Source organism: Pantherophis guttatus, chromosome 2, assembly GCF_059756535.1.
Source record: "Pantherophis guttatus breed Tessera chromosome 2, ASM5975653v1, whole genome shotgun sequence".
Lineage (NCBI taxonomy): Eukaryota > Metazoa > Chordata > Lepidosauria > Squamata > Colubridae > Pantherophis > Pantherophis guttatus.
In genome coordinates, this window is record NC_142064.1 from 24,577,570 (window position 1) to 24,598,530 (window position 20,961).

A 20,961-nucleotide genomic window follows, 5' to 3' on the forward strand; every position below is an offset into this window, starting at 1 on the left:
TGCTATGTACTAATGTACATAGAGATATGACTCTTTTTCCTCCCTCCTCCATACAGTCTTTGCTCTCCTAATCCTAGGTTTTTGGTCTTGGTGGTGCTAGCTATCAAAAGTATAATGACTCCTGGTGCTTTCAATTAATGCCTGAATCTTTGCCTGCTTCGTTAGTGGCATTATATGGAGGATCCGGATATTTCTATCTTCAGTCATCCCAAAAAAAAATTTTCTCTCTCTCTCTCCTACAGCCTGCTCCCCTCCTCAAAATATGCAAGAAGAAAGAGTCTAATTCATTTGCTAGTACTACTTGGTAGTTCTTAACTAGTCATTCTTTGGGGGAGGGGGTTTCTAGCTAATAATAAAAGCTGTCTCAGATATTTGTCACAGATCGAGTATCTCAGGCTAGATTGAAGGATGTATATCTTTAGAAGAAATCTTTTCTTTTAAAGAAGGAGCAACAATTATCACAAAATTTAATTTTAAAACAGGTGTTGACTATCTTCACAAAGCAGAGCATTTGTTTTTTGCTACAAAAACAAAACATTTTCATAGTAAATTAAACAATTTAATATAATTTCATACAAGCGAAATGATTTTGTCTCCTGATGATTCAGAAGAGTGCAATTTCTTTTTTGGGGGAAACAATGTCACTTTCTGCCATTTTTTTTAAATTTCCGTTTTTAACCTATAATCCAGAAACTTCCTAGTAGTCTCCTTTCCATGGGCTAACTAATATCATTTAAAATTTTTGAGGTCTACCAAAACAGGTGCTGCTATTGAAGAGGTGTATTTTACATACAGAATTTAATCTCATTTTCAGTTTTCTTTCCTGATATTTAATGGTATCCACCCAAACTTATTTCACTGCATGTGAAGAACGCTGTGCGTGCATTAGTATTAATGACTAGGTGGGCTGCCAAATACGACATCCTGGCTTTCTTTACTAAGCAAAAATCGAGCTCTGCCTATAACCCGAACCTCAGCAAAACACAACTCGGCTCCTCCCAGAATGCATTGCACAGCTGAGAGGCCAAATCAGCCTCTCCCAGCATGCACTTGGCCCCACCAGTTTCCCGAGAGCGCCCTGACAGGTAAAGGAGGTCACTGAATTCGCCATTTCCGGTGCGCAATGCAGGACGGGAATGCGAGTAGCTCTATTGGCCGGTGCTTTCCCCGCTTTTCGCCGAGATAGGCGGGCAGGAAGGAAAAGCGGCGGCCGAGGCGGCTTGGCGGGGCAAGAGATTTTTCCCGGTGAGTTGTTATGCGGAACGGTCCGACTTTGTCGGGGTCGGCGCTCTCTCCCGGACGAGGCGGGCGTCGAAAAGGGGATCGATTTAATGCGCGATTTGATGACGTAATAACGGCTCTGGAGACGGAGCCACCGCTGGAGTTGCGCTGGTCCATGCGCCGGCTCCTTGTGGCCTCTTTCCTTTCGCCCCGGCTCGCTCTAGCCTCTCCCGCGCCGCCCTTTATTCTCTTTAAGAGACCCTTTCACTACTCGGCGCCCCCCAGCGGTTAGGCCTTCCGTTTAGCCCGCTCTGAGCGCTCATTGGCTCCGTTCTCTTCCGTTCCGGGGCCCGATTGGTAGTTGTGGAGATGATTGACAGGCAGCCCCCATAGGGTCATCCGCAGTGTGGGTCCCCAAAGGTAGCCTTCCCCCGCCGGCCCGAGGCTTGCGCCATCCCAGACTGGCGTAGGCAGGATGGCTGGCGCCGGGAACTGCCGGTTAACGTACGTGCAGTGCTGTAGTTATGGCCAGGTGTGTGTCTGGAGGTCAGCCAGCCACTGGGGTCTCCGTGTGATCCGCACGAGGGGAGGACAACAGCCAAGTCCTCTTCCTCTGGCAGCCCCAAACGACAGGTGTCAGAGCAAAGCTCCACGCCCGTTAAGAGTTGCCACACGAAGGCTTTATTATAGGTACGAAGAGGGGGGTTACCAGAGCTGGATGCAAGACCCCTAGAACAGGGGTGGGCAACTGTGGCCCTTTTACAACCTGCGGACTTCAACTCCCAGAATTCCTGAGACAGCTTGGCTGTCTCAGGAATTCTGGGAGTTGAAGTCCACAGGTTGTAAAAAGGGCTACAGTTGCCCACCTCTGCCCTAGAATACAGGACAGACAGAAAGCATGAAGGTCTTGCTCATGGCTCCCTTCTGGCACTGGCCAGATGGTTGCAACTGACAGCCTTAGGACAGTACATGGAGAAAAAAATAAAGAAAAATATTGGTTCCCCCTTCTCATTAATTGCAGTATTTAGGTGCTGCGAAGACATAGTGTAAAGCAAAGGTGGACCATCTTTTTGACATGGAGCCTGGCTTCCCGGAGGAACTTGCCAGTTGTTTTTGCCCATCCAGTGCAATGCAGCAGAGCGGATGTGCTCCAGGTCCCGTCAAGTACACGAAGTCATCTTGTGGGACCCAGAAAGCTTGCATTTTCTAGCGCAGTGCTTCACCTCTGGAAGGAGATTTGCCCCTGAAATCCACGTGGCTTTCATCCTCTTGGTGGTCTGTAAGGCCTTGAAGATTTTATTCTCCCTGGCTTTTTTTGGGGGGGGGGAAACTCCTCCCTTTTGGAGGGAGGGGGTTTGTGTGTGCTGAATGGCCTGGTACATTGTTTTCCAGTTGGTCAGGCTTTTTGTGTTTCTGCTGTTTTTGCTTTGTAAGCCACACAGAGTTGTCAGAAGGTCAGGTGACTTCTAAATTAAAATTGAAATATATACATAAGTAAAAATATTTTGGTATTTGAGGTGGAGGGCCACAAACACATTGGATGAAGGAGAGTTTGAAGTGGTTTATTTATGCCATGGTGCATTTTTTTTACAGTGTCTACTGTCATTTTCACCTGTGCAATAAATGTGCCAATGGTATATTCAACTATATCCAGGAAAGCTCTGAGAGCTCCAAAAAGGGTCTTGAATATCACCTGTCATTTCGGAGCTACCAGTTACTCACCCTTAGCATAAAGGAATTGTTAACAGCCTCTGTCTGATCAGTGTTTGGATGGGAAATTAATTACCTGAGCACTTTTTAAAGAAAGATAGTGATATAAATGTAGCAAGTAAAGACATGCAGTTGCATGCATGGCCACCGAGCAACCATTTTTGCACCATCATTTCAGGAGAGGCAGCAACCGGACTAACTTTATTCTTTATTAGTGTTCATCTATACAATTTGCAATCCAATATTTATTGAGGTTTTTCTGAGCCATGGTAGGGACATTACTTATAAATGGCCAATTTGGCCCTTCTTTCTTTTCCTTTGTTTTCTTGTTCCTGTTGAAAGCAACATAAGAATATATTAAATAGAGTACATGCATTTAATCAATGGATGGGTTTGCTTTAATTTTCTCTGATTAGTTGTAGTTAAAGACAGGAGATGTCAACCTAACCCATTCTACTAAATGTCAGAATAGCTGAAATGGAGAGGCGGTGAGAAGTGTGTTTCAGATGCCTAAACTATCACCACCCCAAAATATTTCCTTCCCAATGGTTTTATTTCATTAAAGCATTTTCATCTCCATCTGCTTCTGAGTTGAATTTTTGAACTGGAAGATTTTTTTTTTTTAAATATGGCTTCAGAAGAGGGAAACTTATTTACCAAGATCCTTGGTATAATGCCTTCCATTTTTACTATTATTAAGAAGTTGTGTTTCCTATTTGAAATTTTCTTCTTGGCAAAAATCCATGTCTACTTTTTCCTGATCTTTTTCCTAGACAAATTTATTAGCCATGGAAGCTGAAGAGACGATGGATTGTATTCAGGAATTTCCAGAACATTATAAAGTAATTTTGGACAGATTAAATGAACAGCGGGAGCAGGATCAATTTACAGACATCACTTTGATTGTGGATGGTATGTAATGATGCAAACAAAGTCAAATTAGGCACTCTTCAGTCCAGGTCTACTCGTCAGAAAAGTTAATCTGAAGTATCTGGTTATAAATTAAAATTGACATTATTTAAGGAGCAATTCTCTGTCACCTGTAAAGCTGGCTGCAGAACTGTTGGATTTGGTGAGGGGAAGGGGGAGAGGGAGATGGGGAGAGAGAAAGAAAGAGAGATCCTTCTAAAATTCTCCTTGGAGAGTAGGAACCCTTTTTCTTACCATGATTTCCTTGCCAGTCTTGTTAGTTTTTCTTCTTGCTCTTAACTGTGCTAAAACCTGCATAGTGTATTTCTTCATACTGCAAGCAGTAGAACAGGGAGCTCTCACCTCTTCTGCTCAGATGAAGCCAGCAGGCTTTAAAAATTGGCACTAGTTCTGTTCCAAATCTTCCATCAAACTGCTCTCAAAATTACTATAAGATTGCTCTGTTACATGAAGTGGGTGGAGCCTGGCTCATTTAACCTAAAGATTAAAGTTTTAAAATTAATTATTATATACTTATCTAGAATATATATATAACTGTGGAGTTTGTCAAATTACATAGAATTAGGGTTCACAAATTTGTAAGAGACAAATTGTGCTACACTACAGACTATTAGTTCCTTAAAACAAGTTTCAAATACCTTTAGGAGTGGCTGAAGCAAAATATAAACTTAGAGTTGGAACTTAAAATTCCTCAGGAGATCATCCGAAAGCTTTTATTTGCACTATCTTTCTTTTATAAAGTTGAAACAACAGCAAAACTTGTTAAAACTTGTTGTTACACTTGTAAGTGTAAGGAAGAGAGTCTTGTTGGAGAGGTTTTTTGGTAGCTGTGACTGGTCAACAATAGACATTGCATTATCAATTAATAAAAATTTGATATTACATATTTTTTCTTATATCCAGTAATATCCAACATGGGGTTTCATATAGTATGGTGATGTTGTTTTTTATTTCCAGGTCATCATTTTAAAGCTCATAAAGCTGTTCTTGCTGCTTGCAGTCAGTTTTTCTACAAATTCTTCCAAGACTTCACTCAGGAGCCTCTAGTAGAAATTGAAGGTAATTTATGGTTTCAGTCATGTACAGAAATACTAGGAGATATAATATAAAAGGGCTCATGGAATGCTTTGGAAGCCATCCAGTGTGGTAGACATAATATCATAGAAAAAAAAAACTGACTCTGGTTTAACTCCAGGCAACTTTTATTTACACTCGTTCTTACTCCTGAATTGTGTAGTAAGGTAAATCTTGGAAGTTAACCAAATATGTAAGACTGTTAAGACCTTTTGCTCTCCCCACCCCACACTTTGTTACAAGTTGCTCCAAACCCAATAATCTCCATTTTAGAAGTACAAGGGAGAGAATAGTGATAAAATCAGTTGTTGCATTGGGTTATCAACAAACTTAGAGGACACTAAAGGCCAGAAGATACTGGTCTCTTTCTAACTGCAAACTGAAAGAGAATAGGACTTGTAATTCAGCCTAGTTTTGATGGTGTTGCGTTTTCTGCTACTTTATTCTTTTTTAGTATCTTCACTGGCTACATTAAAAAAAAAACTTCTTGCTTGGTCGACACTAATTGAACATTGTTTGATAAGCTATTTCTATTTTGATGCTGTTTTATATATTCTGTGAGAGTCTCATTAATTATTATAAACTATTCCCAGTGATTCAAATCTGTTTTCTAGATAAAATCAGTGTATGGTCCAAAGGATCAACTAGTATTTGCCATGTTATACTTCTGCCCCAGTCAAGTGAAACATTCTTTCTGCTTGGAGAATGTTTTTAATTTGGAAAAAAGATAGTTATCTTTTCTCCAAATTTAGTAATTATCCTAGCAGACAGTTCTTTAGTAACACATTAATAGTTTGAGTTTTAAATGTTTTGTATAAGATGTATAAGTTTATTTATTAAGTTTTTTTTATCTAATGCCAAGTTTTAGTTTATACACTATTTGGCTCTTTTGGCTGCAAAATAAAAATTATCAGGCAATCCTCAGTTAATGACATTTGTTTAGCAACTGTTTGAAGTCACAATGGTGCTGAAGGAATGGTGGTTATGACCAGTCCTCTTAAGTCCCAGTTGCTCCAACACCACTGTGTGACTGTGATTTACAATCTTATCTGTTGGCTTCATACAAGCAAAGTCAGTGGACATCCTCATACTCTCCCTGAGCCATGATGTTGCATGCTGAGCATCCTTGGCCATTCACACACAACCCTCACTTGGCAGGAGCTATTCCAAGCCTCCCCCCAGGCTTGCAACACATCTGCCCCCCCTCCCCCCCAACATATCATTCCTGAGCCTTGCTGCCCTCACATTGTGCCTCCCTGGCCATTTATGCATCCTCTCACTCTGCAGCAGCCACAAGCCCTATCATGCTTGCAACATGCCTTCCCTGATAGTCATGCACCTTCTTGAGTTTCATTGTGCTTGGATCATGCCTCCCTTCTCCAACCCAGCAGTAATCACTCCAAGCCCTTGCAAGCTTGTATTGTGTCTCCCTGCTACTACTCCCTACAACTGCTACTTGTTCATCCTCACGCACCCTCTGCTATCCAGCAGCAGCCACTCCAGGCCCTATTGAATTTGGCCACATCTTCCCAGCACCTGCACCACACCTCAGCTCCTTCTACCCCCAGCAGCTGTCACTCACCTACTTGCTGGCCAAGTTAAAAATCCCTCGTGGACTTGCAACTTCCTTGCAGCTTTTCCACTGACTTTGGTTGTTGAAAGTCACTTAAACAATCCATGATCCTTGCTTAACAATGGCAACGTGCACTGCAGGGATTGCCATTGTTAAGGAATGCAGTCTTGTGACATCACACTTTACAACTGCATCACTTAGTGACATAAATGCTGGTCCTAATTACCTTCATAACTCGAGGACTACCTGTATTATTATATATAGCTACTTCTGTGTATCTAGGTTTGAAAAATAGGAGGTTTTATAGTTAAGAGAAAGCAATAGCAATGGGTATAATACTGCCCTGCTCAGCATGTTTCCTAATAACCGACATAATTAATTCAATAGCATTGATTTACAAAGGATAGCCTGCAGACCTTTAACTTGGCAGTGAAGTAGGAATTTATCACAACATCAATCTATAATATAGAAATCTACATAGAGTTCTTAAACTACGAGGCCTTTATCTTCGTTAATGCTTGTATAATGATATTTAAAAGAACAAGTAAGTTATGTTTTGCAATCAAGATATATGATGAAAGCATGGAACTTTCAGATAATAGGATGTAATAGTGCCATTCTAGTTCTAGTTTACATTGGTGAAATTTCTCCTTGAATATTATGTCCACATTTGATTAGTACACTAAGAAGATTTTGGACAAACTGGGATAGATTCATAAAAGCAATGAAGATAATCAGAGAACTTGTCCTCTGAAGTCAGACTGAATAAGCTTACCATATTTGTTCTTGAATACAGAAGCTGAAGGAGAGATAATACCTTTCAAATAACTGGAAGGGATGTCCCACAGAAGAAAGCCAATGTTTATTATTTTTTATTCCAAAATTCAGGACATGGAATAATGGATTTAAATCACAAGGAGACAGATTCCAATTTGATTGCTAGGGCAATTTTTTTCTTTTTAACAGTAAGAACACTTTCACAATTGATCAGAGGTAATAAATTATTTTCAGTGAAGGTGTTAGAGAGCTTCTAGATAGTTGACTGTTATGATTTTTTTAATTTTCAAATTGTTATATTCTTCATTAGACATTCATTCTGGAGTGGCACTAAATTGCCCTTTTCAGATCTGTGAATCTGTGAAGTTACCTTTATTTATTGTCTTACAAAGCTTGGATATTTATTGTCTTACAAAGCTTGGATCCTTCAACCTTAAGAGGTTGTAGGAAAAAATGCTTTTAAAAGCCTCTGACGATGAGGCAACTCAGCTAGGATCGCCAGAGGCTTTTAAAGGCATTTTTTTTCCTACAACATCTTCAGCTGAAGAAGTTGCAGAAAAAAAATGCTTTTAGAAGCCTCTGACGATCAGGCAACTCAGCTGGGATCGCCAGAGGCTTTTAAAGGCATTTTTTCCCCTACAACCTCTTCAGCTGAAGAGGTTGTAGAAAAAATGCTTTTAGAAGCTTCTGACGATCCCAGCTGAGCTGCACCATCATCAGAGGTTTTTTTTTTTAACTTTTAAAAGCATTTTTTCAGCCGAAGAGATTGTAGAAAAAATGCTTTTAAAAGTAAAAAAAAAAAAAAGCCTCTGATGAGGTAGGCGGGGTAAGCGAGCGGCGACTGGGCCAGGGACCGGCTCGGGGGCATGGCCAGTCAATGTTATTACCGGTTCTCCGAACTACTACAAATTTTTACTACCGGTTCTTGCGAACCGGGAGCAACCCACCACTGATCCATACCCATTAAATGTTGGAATTCTTATGGATGCCATGTAATGTAAATATTTGATCCAGCAAAAAAAATAAAATAAAAATAGTTTATATTCTTCAGCAAGAGTATATAATGACAATTTTATCCAAATTAATTTTAATACAACTTAGGCAGGAATATTAGTTTCTGCCTAAGAATTCTTTTTTTAAAAAGTTTTTTATTTTGAAAACATTAAAAACAAGACATAAACACACAACATTTATATACATCACTTTTCCCTACAGCTACTTTGAAGTGATCCTTTCTTACTATTTACATCTATTCACCCACATTTTAACTTTATCTTATTCAGCAATTTATTTTCCATCATTTTTTCTTTCATCAAGATTGTACTTTGATCTTCAACATTTCCCCCCCCTCCTTTATTAATAAGTTTAAAAATATTGATTCTACAAATTAATTACATGGTGATGTCATCTTCAAATCAGTTTCAACACCTGATAATTACATAGACATGCAATTTTCTAGACATCATTTTGGATGTCTAGAGGCTGTGCCCTTTCCTTCTTCCCTTGGTTGAGACCTTCCATTTGGCTGGTCCAAAGTCACTCATCTGGCTTCCTTGCACAAGTCAAGATTAGAACTCCCTATTCCTAGTCCAGGGCCTTAACCATTAGACCAAACCAACTTTTATTTATTATTATCAACCTAAATAGTGCACTGAAGGATGAAGCTTATGGATCATAATCAATTACAAAGGTCCAGTGCAAATTGATAGATCGCTTTGAATTTTTCTGAGGCTGAGAGAGAGTAACTGGCCCAAGGTCACCCAGTTGGCTTCCATGCCTTAGAGCAGAGGTCTTCAAACTTGGAAGCTTTAAGACTTGTGGACTTCAGCTCCCAGAATTCCCCAGCCAGCTAAGTTTGAAGACCTCTGCCTTAGAGAAACTAGGATCTTTTTCTCCCTGCTCTTTAACCATCTAGCACTTTAACCATGATAGGACACTGGCTCTCAGACAATTTATATACTGAATGTTTGTATAAAAATAGACCCAAAATACTGAACAGTCCGCTCATCTATGCTTTAGATATGTATGGAAATAATCTCATAGTACACATCTATAATGATTTTTTTTCATATTTAGAGATGTTATAGCTTTTAATTTTGAATTATAGGAAATGACCATTAGTTGTAGAAAAGTGCTAGATATTATGTTCCTGAAAAGCAACTCTTGTGAAACAAATATAATGATATTTTACAGCCACAAATCTGTGCAAAATGTACGAGCCAGTTCTATATTTTGTCTTTTGTCCACAATCAGGTGTAAGTAACATGGCCTTTCGTCATTTAATTGAGTTTACATATACTGCAAAACTAATGGTCCAAGGAGAAGAGGAAGCAAACGATGTCTGGAAAGCAGCTGAGTATCTTCAGATGTTGGAAGCCATTAAAGCACTTGAAATCAGGTGAGTGTGGTCAAATTACAGTAAGGTCATTGTCTTTTTCCTATCTTCTCAAGAACATTAAGACGTTTTCATTCACTTTTGACAAGTCTCTGAAATATGACAATGCTGCTGGGAGATTTTATATATACACCTTGCAGTGTTTGCAGCTGAAAATGCAACTTGATAGGGAAACACACCCAATTCTTACTCCCAGGAAAATCTGTGAGGCTTATTCATTTTTCTGCATATTCTTTTTTAAGCACATGTTCCAATCTGAAATATGTGCAACCTGAAAAACTATAACTTATAGTTGGGCCAAGCGTGATTCTTGATTTGCTTGAAGGCATTTAGGCTGCACAATAAAGTAAGACTTTATGATGCTAAACATATGTAAGTTGAAACAATGTAAGTTGAAACAAACAATACATTCTAGAATCTAGTGTTCTAATGCAATAAGATGAGATGAGGAACTAGGGGTTCTCATGATATTGCTGGCCTTCATCTCCCATAGTCTCTGACAGTTAGCCATGGTGACTGGGACTGAGGACAACTGAAGCCTAACAATATCTGGATGGCAAGAGGATTCCACATCTGTTAGTGAATAAGCTTCTGTGTACAGTTTTAATGTGTGTAGAATAAAATGTTGAAAGCCAAGCACTACTATTTAATGTTTTGCAGAATACAGAAGAGTTATGGTCTCCCTTCAAAGAGCTTGCAGTCTAAATGAACTGGGCAGAACGTATTTGATCATAGAGGACCAGGCTTTATAAAGAAATAGCTGGGGTATGTTATTCTGGGAATCGAATCTGAATTCGAACTTGCACCCCTGGCAACCCAGTGAGATGGGAGGAAAGCATAATCAGAACTAAATAAATTAAAAAGAGAGTTAGGGATTTAAGGAACTTTCAGAAAAAAGTGTAGTCGGTGGATGATATTGAAAAAAGGGAGACCATTCTCTGTATGGAGAAGTCACCATGGAAAATAAGCATAAAATTATGACTGAGACAAAGACAGATGCACTTAGGTACAGTAGAGAGAATGAGAGATTAGAAATAACAGTTGATAGGAGTCAGCAAATAGACAGACTAGATGATTCTGGAAGAATTTGCCAGGCTGATATGGTTGTAAAAGTGATAAAAATAAAAGATTGAAATATAGAGATTGTGTTGGCATTTTGCTGGTGTGAACACCACCAGTGTTAAATATAGTATTTCTACCAGTGACAGCTAAGGCATTCAAGGAATGGCTTGTAAGCGGGTACCAACTATTGGTAGGAGTCCTGCCTTGCCCTAGATCCTCTTCCCTGATAAAACTCAACCAGGGAAAACAGGCGCAGAAAATTTGATCAATTTATGAAGAGTGAACAAGGAGTATCAGCTTACTAGCATGGGACCTGTGGGGGAGAATTGAGCAAGGACTGGGTGGAGAAATTCCCAAGTACTTGGGTCATCACAAACCATGGCTAGTGGAAGAGTAACTTGTATTACTCAACTGTCAATGAACGTCTAAACCAATGCTTCTTAACCATGGCAACTTAAGTTGCATGGGCCTCAACTCCCAGAATTCTGCAGCCAGCAAGCTTGCTGGGGAATTTTGTAAGTCTACATGTTAAGTTCTCCAGGTTGAGAAGCACTACTCTAGACAACCACAAAGTTTCTGTAACTGCTCACTCAGGGCTGAGAGATACTAATGGAACATCGGGGAATATTACTACACATTAACTGGGAAAGACGTAGAAGCCTTATCTCCAAAACACCAGACTTTTGAAAATAAGTAGAGATAGCTTATGCTTAAACAACATGGTATGCTGAACCGTTAGTGCTAGAATTCTAGAAAAGTGGAGAATGGGAGACACAGCCAAGAAAGATCCTTCCTTCTTAACTAATAAAATGCAGGATATTTTAAATTTGATATAGCAATATATTACATAGTCTTCTTGTTAAAGGTATTAAGGTGCTATTCAACATGAGTATTCGTGATTCTGAATGGCTGCATTTTCACAAACCAAATGAAGGAACGTTCTGATCAGAAACTTTACCTCAAAATTCTGGGAGTCTGTTCCTAACATGGTACCAGTTTTCAGACAAGCTTTGAAATCTCTTTCCCTTACAAACTAGCATTTGACAAATCATCATAGGACTGAAACCTGAATAAACTTACGTAGCATTGATATGTCGGTTGAAGTTGCATATGTTGCAACGGACAATATTGTGGACATCCTTTTTCCTTCTGATTTAATCATGTTTAAGTATCAAGGAATTGCTTAGGAGCAATTTTCATTTTCCCAATCCTTCTCTTTAAGGAGAATACATTCCTACTAACAAGCCTAGGTATAGCAAAACATGGCTTCTTTAGCAGTGTTGCAGCGCTTAACTTTAATCCTGCTTCTTGTTCAGCCCTATATCAGTAGCCAACTTACTTCGACTCTTTTTCATTTTTCATGCCTTACTATGTCCTTCATGATCTTCTCTAGGAACAAAGAAAATACATCCTCACTTGAATCAAATCAAGTTCAAGATATAAATAAAGCCAAAAAGAGGAAGATAGCAGAGACCTCTAATGTTATTACTGAAACACTGCCTTGTGCAGAATCTGAACCAGTTGAAATTGAGGTGGAGATTGCTGAAGGAGCTCTCGACGTGGAGGAAAATAACATTGAATCTCTTGAGGAAGTGGCTTCTGGTGAACAGCCAATAAAGTACATACAGACTACAGGTACCTCAGATGACTCTGCTTTGGCTCTTCTGGCAGATATCACCAGCAAGTTCCGCCATGGAGAAAGGAAAAATGAAATTCAGGAGGAATGTGACAACTTGTCTGATCCAATGGGCAAACATGTGGAAGGCATTGAGATCATGGAACTTCAGCTGTCGCATGTCAACAATCTTTTCCATTGTGAAAAGTGCAATCGCACATTTAAATTCCTTTACCACTTTAAGGAGCATATGAAAACACATTCCACTGAAAGCTACAAGTGTGACCTATGTAACAAAAGATACTTGCGTGAGAGTGCGTTGAAGCAGCACCTTACTTGTTACCACCTTGATGAAGGTGGAACAAACAAAAAACAGAGACCTGGCAAAAAAATACACGTTTGCCAATACTGTGATAAGCAGTTTGATCACTTTGGACATTTTAAAGAACATCTTCGGAAACACACAGGTACCTGCAATTTTAGTTGTATACTGGCTACATCTCTTTCCGTAATTCTGTCCAGAGATGCTAAACTCTTAATTCAATATGATATGATATACCTTAAGGCTGTGCAGTGCTTTAGATTCAAAGGCAAGAAAAGTGCTTCAGAAGTGTGAGGATTTGAATATAGATAACTCTGAACCAAGCACATATTTTCCTACAATTGTGCACCCATTGTAGCCACTTCTTCCAGGCAAAAGGCAAGAATAAGCCACAGACAGTGAGGTTTCAAGTCCAAAGTTTGCAAGAGAAACAGGAAAACATTTGCTTTTGGTCTTGGTTATCTATAGTTTATTTTCCTATATGAAGTGGCAGAGTGATGGTGTTCACTGATGTAGACAAGCCAGGACATTTGTTACTCCTGGAGTGATTAACAAATTGGGTAAGCATAATTATGTTTTTTCTGTGAGTTGGTACATACTAACTTTGGAAACAAAACTCCATGGAGCATTGAATTATAATATAAATTCCAGAAAGATTCCCATGGTTGAAGACTTGAACAAATCAAATGGAAATTGCTGGGTTCTTTTTTTTTTCTTGAGTTTGAAGAAATCTGAATAATTAGATTGAATGTAATAACTAGATGAACGAAATAGTCTTTTATCCTGAGAGCTGCTTGTTTTGGCTTTACTTAATGGAGTACTGTAAGATGAAGTAAGGTTTTCTGATACATCTTTGAGGAGCTAGTTTCAACCATATTAACAATGAGTAAATTTCACAATAATTTGATATGTGTTCTCATGTGGTTTCATTAATGTATAACTTTATGAAGTGTATTTATTTATTTATTTATTGGTTTGATTTATATGCCGCCCTTCTCCGGAGTCTCAGGGCGACTTACAATGTGTTAAGCAATAGCCTTCATACTTTTGTATATACCTGCTTAGTAGGGCTTTTGCCCCCCCCAAGTGGTGTTCTTTTTTTTTTATACAAAGTCAGCTTATTGCCCCCACAATCTGGGTCCTCATTTTACCTACCTCGAAAGGATGGAAGGCTGAGTCAACCTTGAGCCTGGTGAGATTTGAACTCGCAGTAATTGCAGGCAGCTGGCAGCTAAGTGCTACTTAACAGCACTTTAGTCCGCTGTGCCACCAAGGCTCTGTTGAACAGAAATGTAATTCTTCATCTGATATTTTGTATTATACTTGTAACTTTCCTTAATTTGAACTCCCAACAACTTTAGTCAATGTGGTCACAACTGAGGCATTATCTTAACATAAAGTTATTATCTTTTCATATCTTTTGTCAGTGATTTGCCTATTATAGCCTAATATTACTTTAGGAATTTTTTTAAATTTCTGGAATGAATTTATAATTGGAAATAGTGTCTTAATTTTCAATACAGCAATCTACATTGCTAACCTTGCAGATGGAATGTAATAGATGATTGATCCCGTATGCTGGTCTTTAAATGAATTTCTGTTTCTATTTACCTTGGATAGGTGAAAAACCATTTGAATGTCCAAATTGCCATGAACGTTTTGCTCGGAACAGCACCCTCAAATGTCATTTGACAGCATGCCAGTCTGGTGCAGGTGCTAAAAAGGGACGGAAGAAGCTTTATGAATGCCAGGTTGGTAACAAAGAAAATGATTGGGTTTGAATTTCTAATGTCATAGCAGCAAAATTATGGAGGAATTTGATGGAGGAACAACACGATCCTCTGCGGTTCTAACTAGTGAGGGATAACAGTACTCTTTTCATACCTTCCTAAGCATCTAGTAGGAAACTGTGATCAAAGCTGAGGAACTACCTGAATGGCTAATGGGTATCTCCTTGATGTTGCTCTTCTTCCAGGATATTGATTTCTTCGAAGAGGGGGAAGATTTTTTTTAAAAAAATATACTACTTTGCCCTCAACTCTAGGGTAATACAACCTTTTGGCTGTATTCAGGAATATGCTGACCGTTGGGTGGCCTGAGCTGTGCTTTAAAACTAGATAAGGCAATGCCTCTTTTTTTTTTCATGAGTTGGGGATTTTGAAAGAATAAAATGGATATTTAAACGTTTTGCAAAGCTTAAAACTCCCCAAACCCTGTATACAGGCAGGTAGGGGAAACTCCCAGTTTTTGTCCATTCCACTTTTTTATAGCAAATCTACATATATTTTTTCTTCAATTTCCTTGCTGTTACTCTGTATTCAGTAAACCAGGGGTGTCAAACTCAAGGCCTGCGGGTCGGATCTGACCCGCGGGGTGCTTAGATGTGGCCAGTGGGGCTGCCCTGGAAGCAGCGGACCGGCCTGCAGTGCTTCTGTGCCCTCCCCCCTCGAGCTCTGTTTTTGCTGCCAGAGGGCTGCAGGAGGCCATTACAGCCAAAAACGGAACCTCAACAAGTGACATCGAGCTGGCTACGTCCACCCTGGCCATGCTTACCCCGACCATGCTCACCTCCGGCCCCTTGGGGTCAAACACAACCCTGATGTGGTCCTCAATGAAATCGAGTTTGACACCCCTGCAGTAAACAGAAGCTTTATTATGTCTCCTTCAGACAAGTTTGATTCTTGGTGATGTCATGTCCTCACCCCCACCCACCCCAGCATATTTACATTGTTTATATTTTATTACATCTAATTCAGGGGATTCCTGGCAGCTCACATTATACTCTGGGAGTAGTTTGCCATTGCCTTCTTCCGGGATGATTTTCCAATTTTCCAGTCTAATTCACATTTTCTGAAAATCTCCCATCTAGCAGGACCCATTGCTGCTTAGCTTCTTAGCTTGAATGAGGCTGCCACTTGCTGGGAACAAAAATTCATTGCCTGTGGTCATATCAGGATAACAATATTCTCTGTTGACAATGAATCACGAGACAGGATCTCTTTGTGTGTATTTAAACCACAATCCTGTTTTTTTATGGGGGGATCCACAGTGCCAAGAGACATAATGACTTAGCACATTAAATAAAAAGTATTGCCTTGTTTGAGGGAGGGAGGGAGGGAGGGAGGAAGGAAGGACGGACAGACAGATGGATGCCAGATCAGCCTATTTGCAGGGTCCTTCCACTCTATTGAATCTCCTCTAGACCTTTCTGTTTTGGGGTTCAGCACCTTAAAAAAAAATCCTTAAAACCTGAAATGGTTTGACATTTGTCAGGAGGTGGTCTAGTCCTAAATCACGCCTGGTTTATTCTTGAACTATTTCCAGTTCTCAGAATTTACTATAGAAGACAGCTGAATTGGCTAGTTGGATTGGTTTGGTATGATATGGAGGAGGCTTAGATTGATTCAAGGGAAACAGAATATGGCAGAGTGCTGTAGAAGAATATGTTTTTGGATCAATTGAATTTGCACATCCCAAATCATCAGCCGTATATTAAATGTTTAAATAGCTTTCCTAAAATCACTCTGCCTTGCTCTTTCAGGTCTGCAACAGTGTGTTTAACAGCTGGGATCAGTTCAAGGACCATTTGGTAATACACACAGGTGACAAACCCAACCACTGTACCTTATGTGATGTTTGGTTCATGCAAGGCAGTGAACTCCGGCGGCATCTGCAAGATATGCACAACATTTCAGAGCGAATAGTATCTGAGGATATTCTTCCAGTGGACAGTGATCCAGTGGCATCCATGACAATTATAGAGCAGGTGGAACAAGTTCATGTCTTGCCCGTAATTCAGGTCCAGGTGGATCCAGCCCAAGTGACTGTAGAACAGGTACATCCAGATTTGATACAGAATAATCAAGAAAAACATGAACAAATAGCAGAGCTACAAGAGCAGGTTGAAATAAGCTACTTAGAGGTTGAACACATTCAGACTGAACAAGGTACTGAAGTACATATGGAAGAGCTGGATGTGGAACATGTGAACCAGTTACAAATGGAAGAAGTTCAGGCTCATCTTATGGAGGAACATGATCTAGAACAGGGAGAGTCAGTGCCCATGGATCAAGAACTGACAGCAAGCACATCTATTCAGGTGGACGAGGTAGAAGCACATGGAGCAGATCATGAAGAATCTGATGATTTAAAAACTCAGCCAATAATGGCAACGCAAGAGGAAAAGGAGGAGAGCTAAACAATTTTGATTGCATTATATGTGATTTGGGGGGGAAAAAGTTAATACCAAATTATTTTTGTTAAATTACTTGTTTGACTTTTGCCCTACCCATGGGACAGCTCTCTTATATCGGTGCCCTTAGGGAAGTGGACAGGTGGACCAAAGTTAGAATATTTGATTGAACTCCCCTTCTTTATTTCTAGGAAGGAAAAAACCCTTTTGTGTGTGTGTGTTTTCTTAAAATAAAATACCATGGAGCAAAGGCTATTCTGGAGATGAACAGCTTTGTGTGAAGTTTAATTGTAGAGTTTTGCTAGATTATACTGTTTTGTCATTGTGAGAAATTTCTGAAGCAAGTTCTATTTTCCTTTCAGAATATGAGTTTAGTGTTAAAATGGCAATGTTAGTATGGATTATCTATAAATTTGGGTAATCTGCTTTAAGAAAAAAGATATTTTTCCTTCTTTCCCATTTAATATTTTGAAGTAGCTGCATTATTTGCTGATGTTCCTAACTTTAAGCACTATTTTCAAGGTCTAGAAGATTATTGGGATGGAGGTAGAGTGTGCTTAGGTTTTGTGAATACAACAAAAAAAAAAACCTTCGTGCCTTCACACAATAAATAATTAAACTTCCACAAAGCTTTTACAATTCTTACAAAGCTAATACAAAAGGCAGTGTACATAGTACTGTATAGTGCTTTGTAATCTTGCTTACAATTGTTCGCTATCAGGGTTTTTTTCTGCATTAAAATAAAATTGGATGGGAGAAAATGGATTGAACACTGGCAATTTTAAGGGCCAATTATACTGGGAAAATGCATCTGCATCTGTAACAAGATATGAGTTGGCTAATAGGTTGCACTGGCATCACCAGATTTTTATTTTTTAGGAAAAAAGGTACATTTTATATTTAAAGGAAAAACATTAAAAATACGAAGTAAATGTGTCTACGCAATGCATCAGGCTACTGTTTTATTATTTAAACTTTATGACCCATGATTGAAAGATCTTGTGCTTAAAAGGTTTGAAAAAAATCCAAAGCCATAAGTATGAGTGTTTTAACTGTGGATTTACAGACGTAGGAGTGTAAATATTTTAATCAGTATTATTGGACAATAAAACAGTACCTATCATAAGCTTTCAGTCAATGCAGTACTATTTTCTTTGGGGATGGATATAGTTTTGAGGGGGGAGGGATTAATTTTTCATCACTGTAAATTCCACAGCTACTTTTTTAGAAGCTGACCAGCCTTCAGTTAGATACATTTCACTTAGACCAGCTCTGAGAATTGCGGAAAGTGGAATCAATACATTTTGAGGTTACCTGGGTTGGAGAATGCTTCTCTCTAAGAAATTGCAGTCAATCCTGATTCTTCGACAACCATATGGACTTATTACATCTGTCTTCAGTTCGTTAGTGCCAACCAAAGACTTTTTGTTATCTGAAGTGATGCCTTCAATCTTTGTCTTATATGTTAAAAATTGATGGGAGACCCATAGTTACCAGGCAAATTAAGACTTGTAATTTCCATAGTCCCTAAATTTGATGACACTTTGAAATTCAACATTTGGAAGACTGTCCCTGCTTTGGAAAAATATATACTACCAGTACTACCCGTACAGTGGCCTCTGGGAGCAGGGGGGCTCACCAGATTAGAATGCTGGGCTGGCAATCGGCAGCTTCACTTTCGAGATATATTGCTGCTGTGGGGCGGGGTGAGTTCCCCTCACACACTAGCTCCCACTGACCCAACAGTTCAAAAGCGGGTGACCGCAAGTAGATGAGTACCACTTTGGTGAGCAATTTCACAGGGATACAAATGGAACTCAATGCAGTTCATTGATTCAATGGAAATGAATCAACATAGAGGGAAGTATGCAGTTGGGTACCCCAAGGCTCTGTTTTAAGCCCAGTACTCTTTTAACATCTTCATCAACGATCTGGATGAATGGATAGATGGGGAACTCATCAAATTTGCAGACGACACCAAGCTAGCAGGAATAGCCAACACTCCAGAAGATAGGCTTAAGATACAGAAGGATCTTGACAAACTTGAACATTGGGCACTATCTAACAAAATGGTGTTTTTCATTGGTGAAAAAAGTAAGGTTCTACATTTAGGCAAGAAAAACAAAATGCACAAGTACATTTGGTACCTCACCCAGTAGTAGTAACTGTGAGAGGGATCTTGGAGTCCTAGAGGACAACCATTTAGATATGAGCCAGCAGTGTGCAGCAGCTGCCAAAAAAGCCAACACAGTTCTAGGCTACATAAACGGATAGAATCAAGACCACATGAAGTGTTAATACCACTTTATAATGCCTTGGTAAGGCTACACTTAGAATACTGCATTCAGTTTTGGTCGCCACGATGTAAAAAAGATGAGACTCTAGAAAGAGTGCAGAGAAGAGCAACAAAGATGATTAGAGGACTGGAGGCTAAAATATATAGAGAACAGTTGCAGGAACTGGGTATGTCTAGCTTAATGAAAAGGACTAGGGGAGACATGATAGCAATGTTCCAATATCTCAGGGGCTGCCACAAAGAAGGAGTCAAGCTATTCTCCAGAGCACCTGAGGGCAGGACAAGAAGCAATGGGTGGAAACTAATCAAGGAGAGAAGCAACTTAGAACTAAGGAAATTTCCTGAAAATTAGAACAATTAATCAGTGGAACAACTTACCTCTAGAAGTAAATGCTCCAACACTGGACGTTTTTAAGAAGAGATTGGATAACCATTTGTCTGAAATGGTTTAGGGTTTCCTGCCTAAGCAGGGGGTTAGACTAGAAGACCTCCAAGGTCCCTTCCAACTCTTGTTATTCTATTCAAAAGAAGCCCCCAAGGGCTACGGTGCTGTCACCGGCATATCCTTTCACTACGGAAGCACTGGTGTTTCTGACATGGACATATTAGTATAGTAGCCACATTTTTTTGGAAAAAATAAAAGACAAACTTGAATAGGACAAATCTGAAAGAGGTTCATAAGGATAAAAAAAAATTCTCACTCTTGGCCCAAGCCACATTACAAAGTTGTTGTGGATAGGACAACAAATAGGAGGCATGAGTATTAAGTAAGCTACCTTGGGTTGATCAAGTATAAATCTTTATTAAAAAGACAGGATAAAAATCTATTCATCATACTAGGTTATTCTCGTAGGAGTGGGCAAGTTACAAAATTAAATGGTGAGTCAGGGCTGCGGAGAACAGAAGAGGCACAAAAGAACTATTTCATGTAAATTGATTCCCATTCATGCAAAGCTAAGCCTCATATTAATCAAGGTTTGTTGAATAAACCACAGTTAGCATCTTGGGGTCACGTCATCACTACAAATTTCCATGGCAACTTCTGACAATATGAATGGGAGAACCTGAATTTGCTTAAGACCACATGATTCATTTAACTGCAGTGATTCACTTCAATGTGGCAATGGGATCATAAAATCAGGTGGAACTTACTTAACAACCACTTTGCTTAGCAACAACAGGAACCAGAAATTGTGGTCCTAAAACAAGGACTACTACTTGCACTGCATCTCTGCTCATGGTTTTCTGCAGAATTTTAATAATCGGCTTGGGTGGGAACAGCCAAGTAAGGCACCCCAGCCCTGGCTATGATGCAGGACAGCTCCTCTTATGCTTTTGATTACAAGTGGCATCTTGCTCGACCACATGATCTCCATGAAGGCGATCCATTCCAACACCGGACACCATCGGTTGGAGGAAAAAAAATAGGTCACCATTCAATCCCTGCCTGCTCCCTATGGAACCAAAGTTAGCAGGTTGAAGATGGAGGGACGGCTGCAGTTCTGCCTGCTTTATGACATGGGAGGCTATTAACAGGCAGCCCACTCCATGTTGTTATTTTTTTTAAAAAAAATAAATATAGTGGGCTGCCTGTTAATAACCTCCGGTGTCATGGGCAGAACTGCAACCGTCCCTCTCTTCAACCAGCTAACTTTGGTTCCATAGGGCATGAGTCCAGAGATATTTCACCAGAAGGGTTCTCCACTCCTCGCAACAGAATACCTTATGACACTAGACTTGAATTTATGGGTTTAGACAACTTAGAACTACACCGCCTTCGGTCCGACCTAAATG

General features: G+C 39.6%; 1 protein-coding gene across 3 annotated transcripts; it reads left to right on the forward strand.

Moving 5' to 3' along the window:
- The first annotated feature begins 1,100 nt into the window (after positions 1 to 1,100).
- Positions 1,101 to 17,997, forward strand: ZBTB35 (zinc finger and BTB domain containing 35). Of its 3 annotated transcripts, none has more exons than XM_034440819.2 (7): positions 1,101 to 1,245; positions 3,705 to 3,843; positions 4,819 to 4,920; positions 9,539 to 9,683; positions 12,136 to 12,824; positions 14,300 to 14,430; positions 16,221 to 17,997. In XM_034440819.2, exons 2-7 carry the CDS (start codon positions 3,720 to 3,722, stop codon positions 16,875 to 16,877), a joined length of 1,848 nt encoding a protein of 615 aa, XP_034296710.1. In that variant the 5' UTR covers positions 1,101 to 1,245; positions 3,705 to 3,719; the 3' UTR covers positions 16,878 to 17,997. The 3 variants fall into 3 exon arrangements, with proteins under 3 accessions (XP_034296710.1, XP_034296712.1, XP_034296713.1); XM_034440821.3 differs by lacking the exon at positions 1,101 to 1,245 and adding an exon at positions 1,338 to 3,599; XM_034440822.3 differs by lacking the exon at positions 1,101 to 1,245 and adding an exon at positions 1,357 to 1,911.
- The last annotated feature ends 2,964 nt before the right edge of the window (positions 17,998 to 20,961 follow it).

Excerpts from the sequence above, each read along its gene's own strand:
- ZBTB35 (XM_034440819.2), top strand. The coding sequence starts at position 3,720 with ATGGAAGCTGAAGAGACGATGGATTGTATTCAGGAATTTCCAGAACAT. Across the intron at positions 3,844-4,818 it reads CATCACTTTGATTGTGGATG|GTCATCATTTTAAAGCTCAT; the intron begins GTATGTAATGAT and ends TTTTATTTCCAG. Across the intron at positions 14,431-16,220 it reads AGAAGCTTTATGAATGCCAG|GTCTGCAACAGTGTGTTTAA; the intron begins GTTGGTAACAAA and ends TTGCTCTTTCAG.